At 41.0% G+C, this 17493-nt stretch overlaps 1 protein-coding gene across 1 annotated transcript; it reads left to right on the top strand.

The window, feature by feature from the left end:
* Nucleotides 1-1126: 1126 nt before the first annotated feature.
* LOC115019269 (clustered mitochondria protein homolog) lies at nt 1127-17025 on the top strand. Its single transcript, XM_029448748.1, is given in 31 exon segments — nt 1127-1386; nt 1654-1726; nt 2539-3941; nt 4310-4467; nt 4557-4728; nt 4996-5127; nt 5222-5352; nt 5443-5597; nt 6441-6566; nt 6760-6826; nt 6828-6908; nt 7078-7170; nt 7747-7965; nt 8239-8417; nt 8529-8837; nt 8963-9096; nt 10037-10138; nt 10253-10353; nt 10540-10692; nt 11382-11444; nt 11521-11768; nt 11848-11932; nt 13824-13977; nt 14258-14397; nt 14545-14625; nt 14741-14866; nt 15331-15452; nt 15662-15755; nt 15850-15984; nt 16089-16162; nt 16260-17025. Coding segments are annotated over 30 exon segments (5163 nt in total). The 5' UTR covers nt 1127-1386; nt 1654-1682; the 3' UTR covers nt 16342-17025.
* The last annotated feature ends 468 nt before the right edge of the window (nt 17026-17493 follow it).

Here is a 17493-nt window from a genome sequence, read left to right as displayed (position 1 = left end):
GTTAGAGCCCCTGGCCCTATTTGGGGTCGTGGCTTACGTGATCCCATCGCAAGATGGTCTCTAGTTATTATTATTAACATGGGCCACTAAAAGGATCAAATATGGTGGCCTAAGCTGAACATTTAAAGAACCACTGTCTAGGATTTAGGAAAATTGTTATTCGCACAAATGGAATATAATATGCATAACCCTGTTTGCATTAGTGTATAATCACCTGAAACTAAGAATTGTCGTATTTTCATTAGCTTAAAATGAGCCCTTCATCATGTCCGCCATGTTGCACAACCATGTTTCCACAATAGCCCAGGATGGACAAATTAAACTCTGGCTGTAGAGAGAGCTTTTTGGGTTTTTACATGACCTGAATGCCATCATATTACTACGACACATTCGGACAGGAAGGGTGAGCAGAGGGGCATTCAGTTGGTTGTAATTTGCAACCTCACTGCTAGATGCCACTAAATCCTACACACTGCTCCTTTAAATGGCACATTGTAGTGGGGTGGTCCTTGCTAGTGCAATACAACTAAATTAAACTGGTATGTGAGTTGGTAAATGAACAGGAAGATATAAACTGATGAATTGAGGAAAACAAATACAATTGAAATACCTTTTCAGTTACACTTTTGATTGATTAATTTACTGATGATCAAGAGGATATATTGAGTCTTTCAATGACCATTGTTCATTTAAGCACCAATAACAAACTCCCTCACATGCAGCAGCCGGTGGAACTTGTCTCCTAGCAAACATCCCATTCTAGAATGTTCCCACAGTTGTCACGGAGACTGTGCTCAGAATGTTAATGTCTCTGCTGCAGCGCTGCCATGGCAACCGGAGAGCTGCATTCAGAGAGCTCAGAGTGTGGAAATAAATAACAAAGACAAAATACTGGAGGCTTGTTTGTTTCCAGGACTTTGTGTTTGGGGAGAGGTTTGCTCTGTCATGCCTTGTTTTTTAAAAGGCTATTTTTTTAAAGAACGAGGCACCAGATACCCCTCCTGCACTTGCCCACATTCAAGGTTGATAGAGAGTGCATGCACTGGTCTGAATACAGGAAGTTACATCATGAACGGCAGAGAGGCTGCCCTCTTCTGGATTTGGATGGGTACTGTGTGTGTGGATGTGCATGTGTGAAAGGAGGGCCTACATGCTCTCTCCGAGCTCCTCTCCACCCATGAAGGGCAGACACACACACACACACACACACACACACATGCATTGATACACAGTGATTGTGTAACGGGGTTTCGCAGCAAAGACAGGGGAGCCTCCTGTTGTAGAGGACTGGGAGACTCAGCTCTCTGATTTCAGCAGGATGAACAGCAGAGGAGTCTGGAGAAGATGACACAGAATGGCAGTCTCTCCCTCTCTCTGCACTGGCAGGTAGGGCCCACACATTCATTACTCTAATGTCACATTGATGCTGTTTTATTCTTCTGTTGTTTGAGATTCATGCACATGTTTTCTGCTGCATCTTTGTGTTCTCATGAGCTTCAAGAAGGTGTGTTAGTTTCATGAAAAAGCTGAGGATTCAAGGCATTAAAATCTAATATCCCGCTGTTTGAATTTTCCTTTATGTAGCCAAACAACAGTAACTTTAAGGCGTTTTTTACTAATATTGTGCTCAGCGTTTTCTGATCTGTGTTCCAGATATCCAACATAATCCCAGAGTTCATCTGATGGGATTTAGTCTCCGAGGATTTACAGTCCGTTCCTCTGTAAGGTGACACCGCTGCAGGAACAACACTTCCTAATCTTCTTTCATCAGCTGTTGTCTAACTGCTGGCATTCACATATGCCACACAAACAGACACACACACACACACACACACACGTTAACAGTAGCAAAGCCTTTTACAGTTTATACTTAGCAACATTTCAAACTACACATGCATTTAAGATTAACAAATAGATGTACACCAGGCAGAAAAGCAGAATTTCTTTGCAAATAATTTGGCAAAACTTAAATGATAACAAATAGAACCGCCTGCTGAAGCTTCAAATATACATTTGTAATCAACCTTTAAAGGAATACTTCACCCACAAAAGGATTATTTGTCTATCAATTACTCATCCAGTTGTGAAGAAAGAATCAAAAAATGGAGAAAGGTCTTGATGAATTGAAGTAAATGGGGTCTGCGTTAAAACAGCAGAACTTTATCAAAAAATCTGTTTACAAACTTTCAAACAACTCCTGCAGTACAATCCCAAACAAATGCATTTCCTCTAAATCCTTACTATTTAAAACACAACCGCATCAACAGTCTTACGCTCGCGCAGGTGCACTACTTGTCCAAATGTTCTTTTGCAAAAATGCATGTGTTGAGTAGTTTTGCTGTTGTTAAACATGGAACCCGTTTAATTTCATTCATCAAAATGTATCTTTATTCTTCGTTCATCGTGGATTAATAAATAGAACCAAGTCAATAATTCATATACAAATGATCATTTTCAGGGTGAAGTATTACTTTAAGTTTTCCTTAATATCTAATTGTCACTGAACCCGTATAAACACTGTCATCTTTTCTCCCTTAGGCCACCTGCACAGTTGTATTGCTGTTTGGTGCACAAAGGCATCATGGGAAACATAGTCCAGTGCTGTCACACACTGTCAAACTACTTCAAATGTCAGGATACACTGGCCCAGGGTGATGCGGAAAGATCCCCTCTGCTTTCCAGCGAAGACAGTGAATGTGAATCGCTGAGCCTGCCGGATGACTTCGAGGACGATCTGTTAACCGTCTCCACCGGCGTGACAAACCCAGCCCTCGAACCAGAGCACTTCCTGTTTCCTGACATCATCCTAAGCAGCAACCTGGGAGGGGACATGACTCTGGTGGAGCCAATGGTTTGTCTGTTGGTGTCTGAGGAGGAAGAAGGAGTGAGGACGGATGAGCCAGGATATGAAGGACAAGAGTTTTTCAACAGGTGGAGAAACAGGGGGTTTTCTGAGGTTGAGACTCAGACCGAAGTGGAGACACATATCGGTATGGGGGTGCAGACTCAGACAGAGTCTCAGGAGGAAGTTCAGGCACAAACAGAAATCCTTGAGTGCAATAATGACACTGTGGAGAGAGAAGTAATAAAGGAGATGGTCATGGAAGAACATGAAATACTGAGTGATGTGCTCGTGGAGGCACAAACACCACGAGAGAAACCTTCTGAAATGTTCACTACAATGGTGTCAGAGACACAAGAGCAAAGGATGGACATTGGCACCTGTGCTGACATGGAAGTTTTTGTTGAGGTGCCAGGGAAAGAGAAACACAATCTGACCTTCTGCGATGTAGACAAGGAAGGAGAACAGGAAGAGACTCACATCCATGAGGAACTGTCCACCACTTTAACAAAACATAAGTTTGAAACAGATACAAAGCTAATAGAGGAGCTAAACACTGATGAAGAGAATGTCTTTAAGTTGCAACAGGATACTGTTGCTGCTCAGGAAATTACAAACGTTGCCTGGACAGAGCCGACACAGGAGAATGTTGAGAACAAAGATCAAGACATTGAATCAGAGTGCATGTCAGTGATACTGACAGAACACAACAACTATATGGATGAGAGGATTGAGTCACAGGAGGATGTTCATCCAACTAAAAATGGCAAAAGGACTGAAATTACAGAGAACTTTGACCCTGCTGAGAGTCGTGTAGAGCTGACACAAAAGAGCGATCAGGATGATGAACAGACGGGACAGGCCTCTGTGGTGTCTGATCAGAATGTAAATAAAACGGGCTGTGACATTATCCAGACAAAAACAAACCACACACATGAGTTAGATTTAAATGCTGATCATATTCAACGCCTGGACCCAGCAAAGAGTGAAGAGGACGACAACAAGACAGCTCTGCCACATGTGGAGGAGGAAGAGGCTGCGAGGAAGCAACCCTTGTTTTTAGTTGACCGGCTGTTTCTGGCAGCACCACATATCAAAGGTGCGTGATTTTATTTCACTGTGTTGATCTTTTCTTGTATTTTCTCCGTAGAGGGTTCTTGTCTCTGTACTGTGATATTTAAACATATTATTAAGACTTCTACTTGCAGCTTGTACGGTGGATAATCACGCTATGCGGATCATTTTAGTCAGAATTCAAATTAAAAGCGGAAATAGCGAAACTCTTATTTACTATTATGATATTTTAGTATTCAGGATATATATATAAAATAAAAATAGGATATTGAAGTTGTGAAATGCCAAATGTTAAATGTTAAATATCAAATGGAAAAGCACAAATGGAAAGACAAGTTTGGAAAATGAGTTTTCATCCTCACACTTTTATTTTGTCTCTTCTGTTGTCAACAGTGCCTCCCAGTCAAACTGAAGAAAGCCCTGAGGATGATGGTCCACAGCAGTCTGATGCTGATAAAAGGACACTCAGCATCAGTGACGTAGTTGATCTCCAAGACACAGACTTTACTGTCCGAATTCAACCCCCTGGAACAGAAAGCTTTGAGCTTCAGGTTCTGTGCACCTCTCTCATTACTTTCTTACTTTACTTCCCTAAATCTTCACATCTTTCTGAATCACTCAAATTCTCCTCCACCCTCAGGTGTCAGGCCAGATGATAGTGACGGAGCTGCATCAGGTGCTGATGGAGCACGAGGTCACCTGCCACCGCACAAGCTTCTCCCTCCAGCTGGGAGGTACCGCGCTCAGCGGCCAATCAGAGCTACGCTCCATCCAGGGCATCCGGGGCGGAGCGCTGATCAAGGTGGTGGAGGGTAACTGCCTCATCCTTTTCTTTCTTCTTTATAAATTGTATTTTTATCATTACAAAGTGTCTTTTTCACTTCAAAATGCAACATTGTTAGTATTTACTGTCACTTTGTAATGCACTGTTTTGTATTGTATTGTTTATATATGCACAGATCTTTATGTCATCTTCTTTTGTGAACTGCAACACAACATTAACAAAAAAGAAATGTATTCATCTGGGACTCAGATCTGAATCAAACATTTTATAAGCATCTTTTCTGATCTTGTTGCAGATTCTTACACAGTACGTGATGCTCGTCTTCATCTCAGACATGTTCGTGATCTTCTGGGGAGCCTTGATCCCGCAGATGCATACAACGGAGTGAACTGCAGCTCACTCTCTTACCTCACCCTTTGCACCACAGGTAATATTGCCATTACATCTTCTCTTCGGGTTTGGTCTGAGCATTTCTGTCTCTACTCATTCAACCCGCTTCACGTCCGTAACAATCCCTTCAGACAGTGACAGTGTGGGGAACAGGCGAGCTTCTGAAAAAGGGTTGGTTGACTGCAGCCCTCCAGAATACATCCTCCCTGGATGTAAGGACCGACCACTTACTCCTCTGCTGCCACTCAGAGATGACTGGAAGGTGAGAGATCAGATTGTGTAATTGTTCATATGAAACATGTTTTTAGTTATAGTGAAGCAACAGTGGGACTTTATGAAAGTATCATTACAGCCATTACAGTGCCTGCGGGTTCTGACCATGAGCAGCTGGAACCCTCCTCCAGGAAACAGGAAGATGCATGGGGATTTGATGTACCTCAATGTCTTGACTATGGAAGACAGAGAACTCAACATTACGTCCTCTACACGCGGTTTCTACCTCAACCAGTGAGTCTTAAACGGTTCTGCCATTTGCAAGTTTGCTAGGTTATGTAAAATGAGGAGTTTTAGCCATGCTAGCAGCGCGGCTCGAGGGGTGGCAACTATTTTAAATTTAAGTTTAAACTTAAATATCTTCTTCAATGGATTTGGCGGCAAAATTTTGTACAGAAAGTCATGGTTACCAGATGAGGTATTTAATCATGACCACTACTGGATGAATAGCCATGAATTTGGTACAGACATTCATGCCCCTCACAGGATGAATTGTCTTTAACTTTTCATGTTGTGCCATCATTAGGTCAATGTTGAAAGTTATACAAAAAGGCATATTTACTACACCAAATACCTGCAGAGCTAGTGTCCATTCCCCTCAGCCTCAGCTGTACTTTGGGTTTGTGAGGATGTTTAGCTCAAAGCACGACTGTGCATACGTCCTCACAGAGCCGCTAGCATGGCTGCAGACTCTCAGTCTCACTCTCATACTGTATTTCTTCCAAGTTCACAACCGAGCAGTATTTATTAAAGCAACAACGACCCCAGAGAGCAGTAAACCAACAACAACTAAAAGGGCACGGTTAGAGCTCAGACATCCGCTATTTCACAAAAGGAATATTGAATGTATCGGTTCCGTGACTCGAATCCGCTCCAAAATGTAATGGGTTCTTTCTTAGCCCATGTTACACCCTTTCCCCAAGTTTCATGAAAATCGTGCAAGTTGTTTTTGCGTAATCCTACTGACAAACAAACACACACACTGCAAACTAAACCCTTAGGTTCAGCGGAGGTAATTATGTATAATGAAGACAGTATGAACTTACCAGGATTCAACTTGTGCTCTGACTGCTTCAGGTCAACTGCCTTCGACTTCAACCCTAAACCTGCAGTTCCCAAAATCCTTTGCCACTCTCTAGTCGAGCTGCTGAGTCAAGTCAGCCTTGCTTTCAGGAAAACCTTCAGTGCTCTGCAGAAGAAGAGGTGAGCAAAGTGTCTGTAATCAAGATGGAAACCTCATGCTAATACAAGAACAAGCATCACTGTTCAATCAAGTATGTGGATGGAAATACAGTAATGTTAGTCATCCAGATGTCTTGCGTTTGTATTAGGCTTTGTAATACCTTGGTAATTATCTTACTAAGAGAAAAATGTTTTCTGTCACTTTGTCACCCAGAGTCCAGCAACACCCTTATGAGCGGCTCGCAGCACCTTTCCAAGTGTTCACCTGGATCGCCTCGTTGTAGAGATCACACCCTCGACTGTGTCAGAGCAGAAGAGACACACACCAGTCGCATGGGCCAGGACGAGCACACAGCTGGGCAGGTTGCAGACATAAAAATAGGGAAAACAGTCTACATTTGGAAATGCAGAGAAATATAACATTGTTGTAAAGTACAGAATTTATGGCAGATGCATGTATACACATAGACACAAAAACTCTGAGGCTAACCGATAGTGATGCTGATATGTAGGTTGTGTGTTATCACCCCAGAGTCGGGACTGGAATGAGGAGCTGCAAAGATGCAGGGAACTCACCAGGAACTCCCTTCAAGAGCGCCTGCACAGAGAGAGGAGCATATTCAAGGTGAGACCTACAGATTTCTTAGAGGAACAGTTCACCCCAAAATCCTCTTACCAGTAGTGCTATTTATCAATCTTGATTGTTTTGATGAGAGTTGCAGAGGGTTGAAGATATCGGCCGTATAGACGTCTGCCTATTCTTGAACATAATGGAACTAAATGGCACTCGGCTTGTGGTGCTCAAAGCAATACATTTGAAAAGCTCAACAGCAATGTCTCTTTCCCGAAATCATGACCCGGTTACTCAAGATAATCCACAGACCTTGATGTCAGAAGTTTCATATAGGAACTATTTTCTTTCAACCTGACTACACCTAAAAACCGCATCACTACACAGAAGGCTCGGGCTTGAGACGGCGACAAATATGTGATAACACTAATGGCTTCCTCCTCGGCTGTTAGTAGTTAGCAGTTGTCTTGTGCTCCTATACTTCCTCTGTGCTGTTTAGCTTTTGAATGAAATAGCTGTTAAATCTTTTCTCTAAATTATTAATATTCCTATTAGATTGTGTTGCTCTTTATTTAAATCACAGGAAGAGAAACTGTGTTAATCAAGATTGTAATCCCCCCCCCCATCCAGACCAACAGTGACTTTGTTGCAGCTGCAACACGAGGTGCTCTCGCTGTTATCGACGGTAATGTCATGCCGTTAAACCCAGGGGAGGCACCTCACATGCAGATGTTCATCTGGAACAACCTGTTCTTCAGCCTGGGGTTCGACATATCGGAGCACTACCTCCCACTAGGGGGCAACACTGCTGCTCATGCTGCTGCCGTCTGCGACCTGAGAGGAGCACAGGTAGATCCTCACAGCAATACCTGCATGAGTTGTGAGGTGTTTGGGATGCATTTACTGTTTCATCTGTCCTGTTTGAAAAATAATTGCTGAAGGGAAAGATGTAATAGTTCTGTAAGGGTAGGATTATGTGAACTTTAAAGAGAAAAATAGTCAAACATCAAGTTGCATGGACTACTTTTCTTCTTAAATGTTCACGTTCAAATATAAGTTATCTCATCCCTTCATGTTTTTTTTCCATAAAAACTAAAAAATACTTCTATTGCTCTGCCACAGGCATACGCATCTGTGGACGTAGAGGGGCTTCACACACTTGGAACAGTTGTGGTGGATTATCGTGGCATCCGTGTTATCGCTCAGACCATCGTACCTGGGATACTGGAGAAAAATCAGGAGCAGGAGAGTGTAGTCTATGGCTCTAATGACTATGGAAAAACAGTTTTTACACACCCGAGGTAACTCACACACCCGCAAAAAAAACACCCTGCTCTTATATTTTAGGCATGAGCGCATGATTAGGTATAAATTCAAACATGCAACCTTTAATTTTCTCATCATTATTCCAGGTTTCTGGAGCTTCTGGATAAAACCAGTAAACCGTTGAGAATCCAACGACACCAGGTGCTCGACCACAGCAACAGCCCTGTGGAGCTTTGCTCTGGCATCGAGACCAAAGGCATCCTGGGTAATGATGGAAGACCCTATCTTTTGGACCTTCTACGAACCTTCCCCCCCGACCTTAACTTCCAGTTCTCAGAGACAGAGGAGAGAGGGGAGGTGCCCAATGAGTGTCAGAGCTTTGGTTACCCACGGCAGCATCATCACAGCCTGGCCAGCCTGAGACCAGAGCTGACAGAGGCCTTCGTCCAGCACAGGTGAGGAAGATGTGAAATCATTTACCGGAGGATTGGAAACGAATGCAGCCACCATGTAACTATTAAACCAGCAGGATGAACTGAGCTTTGGAAATACAGTATCTTATCCCTCTTGTGTTTTGCAGGTATGAACTTTATGTCAAGATGGTGTCCCAGGGCCTCATCCAGCAGGAAGAACAAAATAAAGCCACGGAGCAGAGTGAAGAATCGGTCTGTGAGCCGAGAACAGGAGATTCAGCCACAGCCGCTGCTGACATGGGTAAATAAGAGCAGCTAAATAAAGTGCAATGATAAGAACCTATTGATAAAACAGGATACATTGTGCTAATGCAAAGACAAATCAGGTGAGAAGGTACACAATTAGCCAAACAAAGGAAGAACAGTAATAAGTTAATTCTTGACATTGGAAAGTTGGAAAGGTCCACTTTCCAGTTTCTCTGGAACTTTCAATCACAATGCATGATCTTCATCACAGAAAGAGTTTGCTCAGTTGTCATGGAATTAGAAAAGTTGAAGTATTCAGTTTTTCTCTCATCCATATTGTCTTAAAAACAGAGGTTTGCATAGTATGGCGCTTATTAGGATACTTGTGTTTTACTTGAGTGTATTCATATACTGCTATTTTATATTTTTACCCCACTACATTTACCTGATAGCTATAGTTAATATTTACTTTGTAAAATAAGATTTTACATTCGATGATTCCCTAAAATGGGATGCTTTGTTGTAGATTAAACTATCCAACGATGCTGCATAATAAATGTTCATACTTAAGTTATTATTGTACTTAAGTAAGATTTTTAATGCATTACTTTTGAGTGTTCTCATAGTGTGGTTTTCATACTTCTTCCATCACTTATCATTCTTGACGTTGGAAAAAATTGGGGAAACAATTTCACCACACTGATCCGTTTAGTTAATGCAACTTTAAACCTCATCTTTTAAACCAACATGGACGAGAAGAAAACTCCACAAACATATGAATCCTTTGTGCTAATGAACATCATGTGATATGGTAAAAAGCACCAGAACAGCTACGAAATGGACCTTATGGTGAATTGTTTTCACAAATTTAGAATCAAGATTATATAATCCTAATTTAGAAGAATGTTTACTATAACTGATTGAGGCCAGGGAAAGTGGTGAGGCTTGTTTGATTGTGTGTCGATTAATAATGCGTTCATATTCAACTTTTGTAGAACTTCAGAGAAGGAATGTGATTATGAAAGCTTGTGAGGCTGTTGGATCAGTGAGCGACTCCTGCTTTGACATCCGTTTCAACCCTGATGTTTGCTCGCCAGGTATTGAACACACTTGTGCGCGCACACACACACACACACACACACACACACACACACACACACACACACACACACGGTCATGTATACAAAGTTTTTTGTGTGTCTTTGCTGTAGGCGTTCGTTTCCCCTCTGAGTGTGTTGAAGAGGTTCAGAGGCAGAGACGGCTGTTATGGGACGCGACTGCTTTTCTACTGTCCAATCAGATTCCAGCAGTGGTGAGTCCGGTGTGGAGCAATAATATTCTATAATAATAATAATCTATCATGTGCATGAAGTATAAGATAATATCCTTAATTCTACTGCTGTGTGTGTGTGTGTGTGTGTGTGTGTGTGTGTGTGTGTGTGTGTGTGTGTGTGTGTGTGTGTGTGTGTGTGTGTGCGCGTGTGTGTGTGTGTGTTAGCTGAGGGACTGTCTCGACCACACAGCAGTGCCGATGGATGGAGCGACCCTGACCTCAGTGCTACACCAGCGGGGTGTGAACGTGCGATATCTGGGCACCTTGCTGAGGGAGCTGGACAGGGGGGAGGAGAGAGGGAGACTCAGCCACATACAAGTACTTGCTACTGCAAATACTAACCATGCCACTTGTATGTAAAGTCAGCAACTTCTTGCTCTTGACTTTTACATTGACAAGATTTCCACTACATCACTCGACTCCTTATAGATATTTATAAATGTGGCATGACATGATCGGCAGTTCTGTACATTTTGTTCCAATCAGAAGATGAGGATATTAGACTACTGTAATCAGAAATCAGAATTACTTTATTGATCAGGTCTTTTCAAAGTCTGACACTTTGGGCCTCCACTCAGACAAAGCTTGGAAAAAAGACGCCCCCCTTGCTCAATTACCCATAGACACTCAACAAATGAGCCAAGATTGCTTAAATATTGTAGTCTGACATAACTTCAGACTACACCAAATACATAAAAACTAATGTACGACGACTAATGTAATAACTTAATGTGATATTTCTTCACTCAGCCTCCCCTGAAACAGTTTAGAGCCCCTTTGAAAACCTCTGCTGTAGATATTATTATATTATATACAATAACTGCCAATTTCACAATTGTTTTCTTGTCCTTTGACCCTTGAGGTATGCACCGCTAGACATTTTTGAAAGACGAGGAAATTAAGCAAAGAAATGCCATGAACTAACCAAAAGTCAACCCTATGGACCATATAACTGTCATGTCAATCCTGACTTAGTTGAGATCAACTGATTCAACGTTCCCTCACAGAGAATATCTATCAGTGAAGTCATCATCAGAAGTGCAAAACACATCTTCAGGAACTATCTACAGGTAAAGTGCTCATTCTACAGTGACATATTACATTTTAAAATCCAGTTTTCTAATACCAACATTATTTTTCTCACAGGATGTGGAACCTGCAGCTTTCTCCGCTGCTGTCAGTCACTTCCTAAACTGCCTCCTGAGCTCCTCCTCCTGTGTCCCTGACTCCTGCTCAGATGAGCTGCTCTCTCGACGCAGAAGCCGACGGAGACGGAGCCACGGGAGTCGAGTCGCCTTGTTGAAAGACAGCGTGTGGGCTAGGCTGACCCCCAGTGAGCTGTGGGGCCGGATCAGGACTGAGGCTGGAGATTATTACCACTACACGATAGACAGGTGTGTGTGTTTGTGCATGTGCTGTGTCTGTGTCTGTGGCTGGATATGGATTTTACACTGTCCTCCTCTCTGTGTCCAGTGAAAGCTTAGATGACGTAATAGAAAAGCACAGTCTTCAGAGGATCTCCCTCCTGAGAGAGATTGCCATCAAGACGGGCATCCAGGTCAGACATCCACCATGCTTTTCTTCACAATACATTTACCGATGAATTAAAATGAACTGAATCTATTTTAAAGCTGCACTGGGCAATAATCTTAGCTGAAAACTCAACTTTTGTAACATGGAGAGTCAAATGCCTATCTTTTACACGTAGAGTAATGTAAAGAGTGTAATGTACATAGATATAGGTCACTATGGCCTGTGTAATTGTTTACTTATACTGGTGCCTATTAATATAGGCTGCATTCTTTATTATGCGTTTACAACTTCATATTCACCTTGTCATTTATCTGGTATCTCAATTTATTTATTTATAACCTTTATTTAACCAGGATATGGCCTCATTGAGATTAAAAATCTATTTTTCAAGAGTGTCCTGGCCAAGATAGGCAGCAACACAGTTACAGACAAAAAACAGTCACAATCACAACATTAATTAAAACCGTTAGAAGAAACAAGTCCTCGGAGCGAAGCCGATACGGTCCACTGCATTTCCGACTAATGTAGATCCTTATGTATGGATGAAGAGCACCCAGAATAGCTTTATAAATAAGGATGTGCCAGTGTTTCAGTCTACGGGTGGTCAGGGAAGACTATCCAACATGAGCATATAAGGTGCAGTGGTGCGTCAGGGTTTTGAGGTTTGTTATGAATCTCAGTGCCCCGTGGTCGACGTTATCCAGAGAGCTGAGGCACTGAGACGATGCATTCATATAAACAACATCTCCATAGTCCAGCACAGACAGAAACGTTGCAGAGACTAATCTCTTTCTGGCCTCGAAAGAAAAACAGGACTTGTTTCTAAAATAAAAACCTAATTTTATTCTTAATTTTTTCAAAGGTTCTAAAATGTGAGGTTTAAAAGAAAGAGAATCGTCAATGATAATGTCAAGATATTTGAACTGAGACACAGATTCAATCTCAGAACCATGTGAAGTGGTGATAGGAGGGAGGTTCAAGTGGTTTTTGCTTTCGAGATCATCATGAGCTTCGTCTTTCCAGCATTTAAAACAAGTTTCAAATCACACAAATTACATTGTACAATGTTAAAAGCAGTCTGGAGCTGACAAAGAGCCTGATTTGGGGAGGACGCAGAGCAGTAAATTACTGTGTCATCAGCATAAAAATGGAAATTTGCATTTAAAACATTGTGATTAAGATTATTTATATAAATGATAAATAACAATGGTCCTACAACCGATCCCTGTGGTACACCCTTGGATACATTAAGAGAACTAGAAGTTATACCTTCTGCCCGCACACACTGTGATCTGCCTGATAAATAGTTTTCAACCCAACAGACAGCTTGATCTGAGAGACCTATACTGTAGAGTCTTTGTGACAATAAGGCATGATCCACTGTATCAAAAGCCTTGGATAAATCAATAAAAAGTGCTGCACAATGTTCTCTATTGTCTAAGAAATGTATAAAATGATTTATTACTTTTAAGGCGGTCGTTTTTTCGTAAAACCAGATTGAAGGTCAGATAAAATATTATTCGTCGTTAAAAAGTACTTTAGTTGTTGACTTACCAATGATTCCAGCACTTTATTTAAGACAGACAATTTGGAGATGGGTCTGTAATTGTTTAGTCAATAAACATTACTGGATCGTAAAGTCTGACATCTCATTTTATCTGGTTAAGTTCAGCAAAAGATCAAAGTTAAGCAATAAAGACGAGAGACTGACATAAAAAATGTTCTATGAATCTGCTGCAAAAACTGCTTTTTGCCATTTTCACCCGTTCCAGAAGCTAAAATGAGATTATGGTCATTTTTGGCCTCACAAGCCCTTAAAAATTAAAATGATCTCAAGCATTGACTTGGGGCAGCCGAAATTCAAATATTTTTAGTGTGGCTTTAAAAGTATCTGTTCCCTTTTTCTCTGTATTTAGGTGCAGCTAAGGGAGTATGTGTTTGAGTCTCGACACAGGCCAGTGTTTGGTGAGGAAGATGTCGTCAACATGTTCCCTGTGGTCAAACATCTCAAACCCACAGCAACGGATGCCACACAGCTTGTGCAACACGCACAGGTGGCAGTACAGCAGGGTGAGAGACACGGACACACAAATACAAACACATAAACAATATATTTTACATTTAAGTAGTGTAAGTCTTTAGAACACTGAATTATTTGGTGGGTTACTTTTGCATTTTCAAGTCATATTTAGGACAATAAGTCCTTGTTCAGGAATTAAGAAAAACTAGGAAGTAACTTCCTCAGACACTGACAACAATCTGGATTCAGTGAACTTCATGTGAAGAGCAAATGTTATAACTGTTTTGCACAATCAAGGCTCATCAGTAGTGTTTTTATGTTTGATTTTAGGGCTTCTCAAAGATGGCTATGAATTGATTAGCCAGGCCCTGACTCTGTTCAGCAGCGTATGTGGGGTCCTGCATGAGGACGTGAGCATGTGCCTGCGTCTCCTGGGACGGATCTGCTACATCCTGGGAGAATACGCAGATGTAAATATGCATTACAATTCATTTATACCACGACCTTTAACCTGATTCAGAAGTTCCAGATTTCTGAATCATCCCCCACAACAATTTGTGAGTTTTCAAGCCTTTCAGAAAGTAATGTTTACCTCATTGCTCAACGTCTTCTCACAGGCCCTCAGCCACCAGGAAAAGGTTGTTTTGAGTAGTGAGAGAATACAAGGTATAGACCATCCACAGACCATCCAAGACTATGTGAGTTACCTTTTCATAAACACAAATATGGAGTTTCTTTACAAACGTCTTACTTTATTAATGTAATATTTCACTTGTGACTTCACATGGTAGTATTGTCTTATCTGTGGTTCAGAATGACCTGGCCCTGTACTGCTTTGCCGGAGGCCAGCTCCCGATCTCCCTACGGCTGCTGTATCGCGCTCGGTACCTCACCCTGCTTGTGAGTGGAGAAGACCATCCACAAGTCACCCTGCTGGATGTAAGTGAGACCTCACCTGCAAAGTGTTGCTCACAAAGATCTATTTAGATGTTATCTATTATCTATTTGACAATACATTTAGTTTGCCCCAATTATTAAGTCAGTGCTTTATGGTTATTTGAGGATTTGGTTAGATAAGAAAGTCATAATAATACAAGATACACTGTTAACAGCTACTCAAATCCTTATAGATATCCTTTTACTGCAAACTCTCCCAGAGGTAAACTGTAATCAATTGCTAATGAAAAGGTACAAAAACAATGTAAATCAAATCATTAAAAAATATAATTGTATAATTACTGACCAAAAAGAAGAAAAGACAAACAATGAAATCATTTTTAATCTCTTCAACTACTTGTAGAAGAGAGCTGTTGGTATTTCAGCAACCAGTCCTCACGTGTGAACATTCAGGCAACGCTTCTGTTAATGTCTGTTAATGTCCCTGCTGTGCTTTGCTACATTAGAGTATGCTGGGTCTAGTACTTCATGGACTGATGGAGTATGAGCTTTCCTTGAAGTTCCTACAGAATGCCTTATGTTCAACCTCAAAATACCACGGTGCCTCGTCCCTGAAGCACGCTCAAAGGTAACACAGTTAGTCGTCATGTTTCTCTGTTTTCTTACATTCTTATATTCAGAAGCAGACAGACAGAGAACAAACACAGATTGCAGTTGTGTGTTAACACATTACAATTAAATAAAATCGGAGAAAATGATAGATGTGCTTTATACAGGTTTCTGTGACCTTATATAAATGTTTTTATTCCCTCACTGCCGTGTCTATCGTCTGAGCAGTCATCATCTGCTCGCCACTGTGTTCGAGAGTAAAGGAGAGTTTCGATCGGCTCTGCAACACGAGAAAGAGGCTTATACGATATACAAGACCCAGGTGTGCTTTAAAATGCTGGAATACCATGCTTGCTGTTGTCATATTTATGTCATATGCTCATCATTTTAACTGTGAGACTGATGCACACATGAAGGTTGGAGAGAACCATGACAGGACGAAGGAAAGCTCAGAGTACCTGAACAGCCTGACCCAGCAGGCTGTGATCCTTCAGAAAGTCATCAACCATATCTACAGTAACACACCTGGTGCCTGTATTTCACCTCCAAAGGTTTGTACAGTTTTGTAAGTACATGAACACATGCATGCAAGCAAGATAGTGCCCCCTGCCCACATGGTTGTGTGAAACGTAATCTCATCTGTGCTGCTCTCCAGTTTTCCACACCAAGCCTTCCCACAATCCTTCAGCAGCTCAACCTGACATGTGGAATCATTTCCATTCCCCTCAGGTGAACACCAAAACAGACCCAGTTGTTGAATAAAAAATAACCACTAATGTGTTGGTTGTATTGTTCATCTCTATTACTGTATGTCTTTTTTCTCTAGTAAAAAAGAAATTGCAGACCTGAGGACTGAATTGAAAGGAAAGGAAAAGATTCAAGTGGAAGATCTGGAAAAAAAAGCTTAAGAACTGCAGACAACAACATTAAACTATGGACCAAAGGGACATTTACAATAGAACATTTGTATAGTCAGTCAGACTCCTGAAAATGACCGTGAATATGAAAAGCATTGCAAATGAAATCCTGGAAAATTGCTGGTGTTAACAAGTAGGTTAGCTTACTTTGACCAAACTATATCCAAGTAGCAGACAGGTGGAGCCGTCTCCTTTTGGAAGAAGATGTTGTTCTGCTGTTGTCTGTGGAGGTTGGACATTGAAGAGAGCCTCATCTAATGACATTGCGTTTGTTGAATGGGATCCATGAATGAACTCTTCAGGCTGTACCTTTGATGGCAAATGCGTATAACTCTCCTCCTTTGCGTCAGATAAATGTATAAACCCTGCAGTAAATAAAATGTAACTGTTAGATGAATGGAAAAGCACAGTATGTTAAGGCCTTCTTCTACTGATGACAAAAAATGATAGCAACAGTGTACTAAAATATTTTTAAATGACGTGACTAGCAGTCCTATGTGTGTCCACTAGGTTTCACACTTGTGCCCTGAACACTTCTCAGAACATGATATCCCTTGATATTAAAATAATCTCTGATTGTTTTGGATGTGTATTAGCTGTCCATTATCATTTCATCCACATTGTTGTAATTAATATCCAGGTGACTCTGTATAATTAATAAACATCTGAACATCTTATGTTTTCATTCTACAAGAAGAAGTCACATTATTGGTATCTAAATGGCTCCCTAAACTGGAAATAAGAGCATTACACTTTGAACTGGTGTTGTTGTCAAGTGAAATGTTGTGGAGTTGGTCCAATGCCACCAAATTACTGACTGACTGTGAGATTAGTGAATTTCATTTGAGATATTACCCCATATAACTGCTATTTCAATTTATGGTTTACATGGACAACAAAGGTGAACGAGGTCAACATAAACAATGACAAGGTATAAATATACGTATATAAAAAGTATATAAATAAAACAACACAATGAAATGTGTAGACAGTAAGACAATAGTGGAAAGGGTGTAGGAATATTGAATATTAATAATAATAATAATTATTATTAATAATATTAATAATATAACAGGTTGTGATTATTGACATAGTTGGATTTGGCAGCATACAGTGTATACAGCGTGCATATATTCATATTGA

This window comes from Cottoperca gobio, chromosome 14, assembly GCF_900634415.1.
Source record: "Cottoperca gobio chromosome 14, fCotGob3.1, whole genome shotgun sequence".
NCBI lineage: Eukaryota > Metazoa > Chordata > Actinopteri > Perciformes > Bovichtidae > Cottoperca > Cottoperca gobio.
This window is presented reverse-complemented; position numbering and strand designations above follow the sequence as displayed.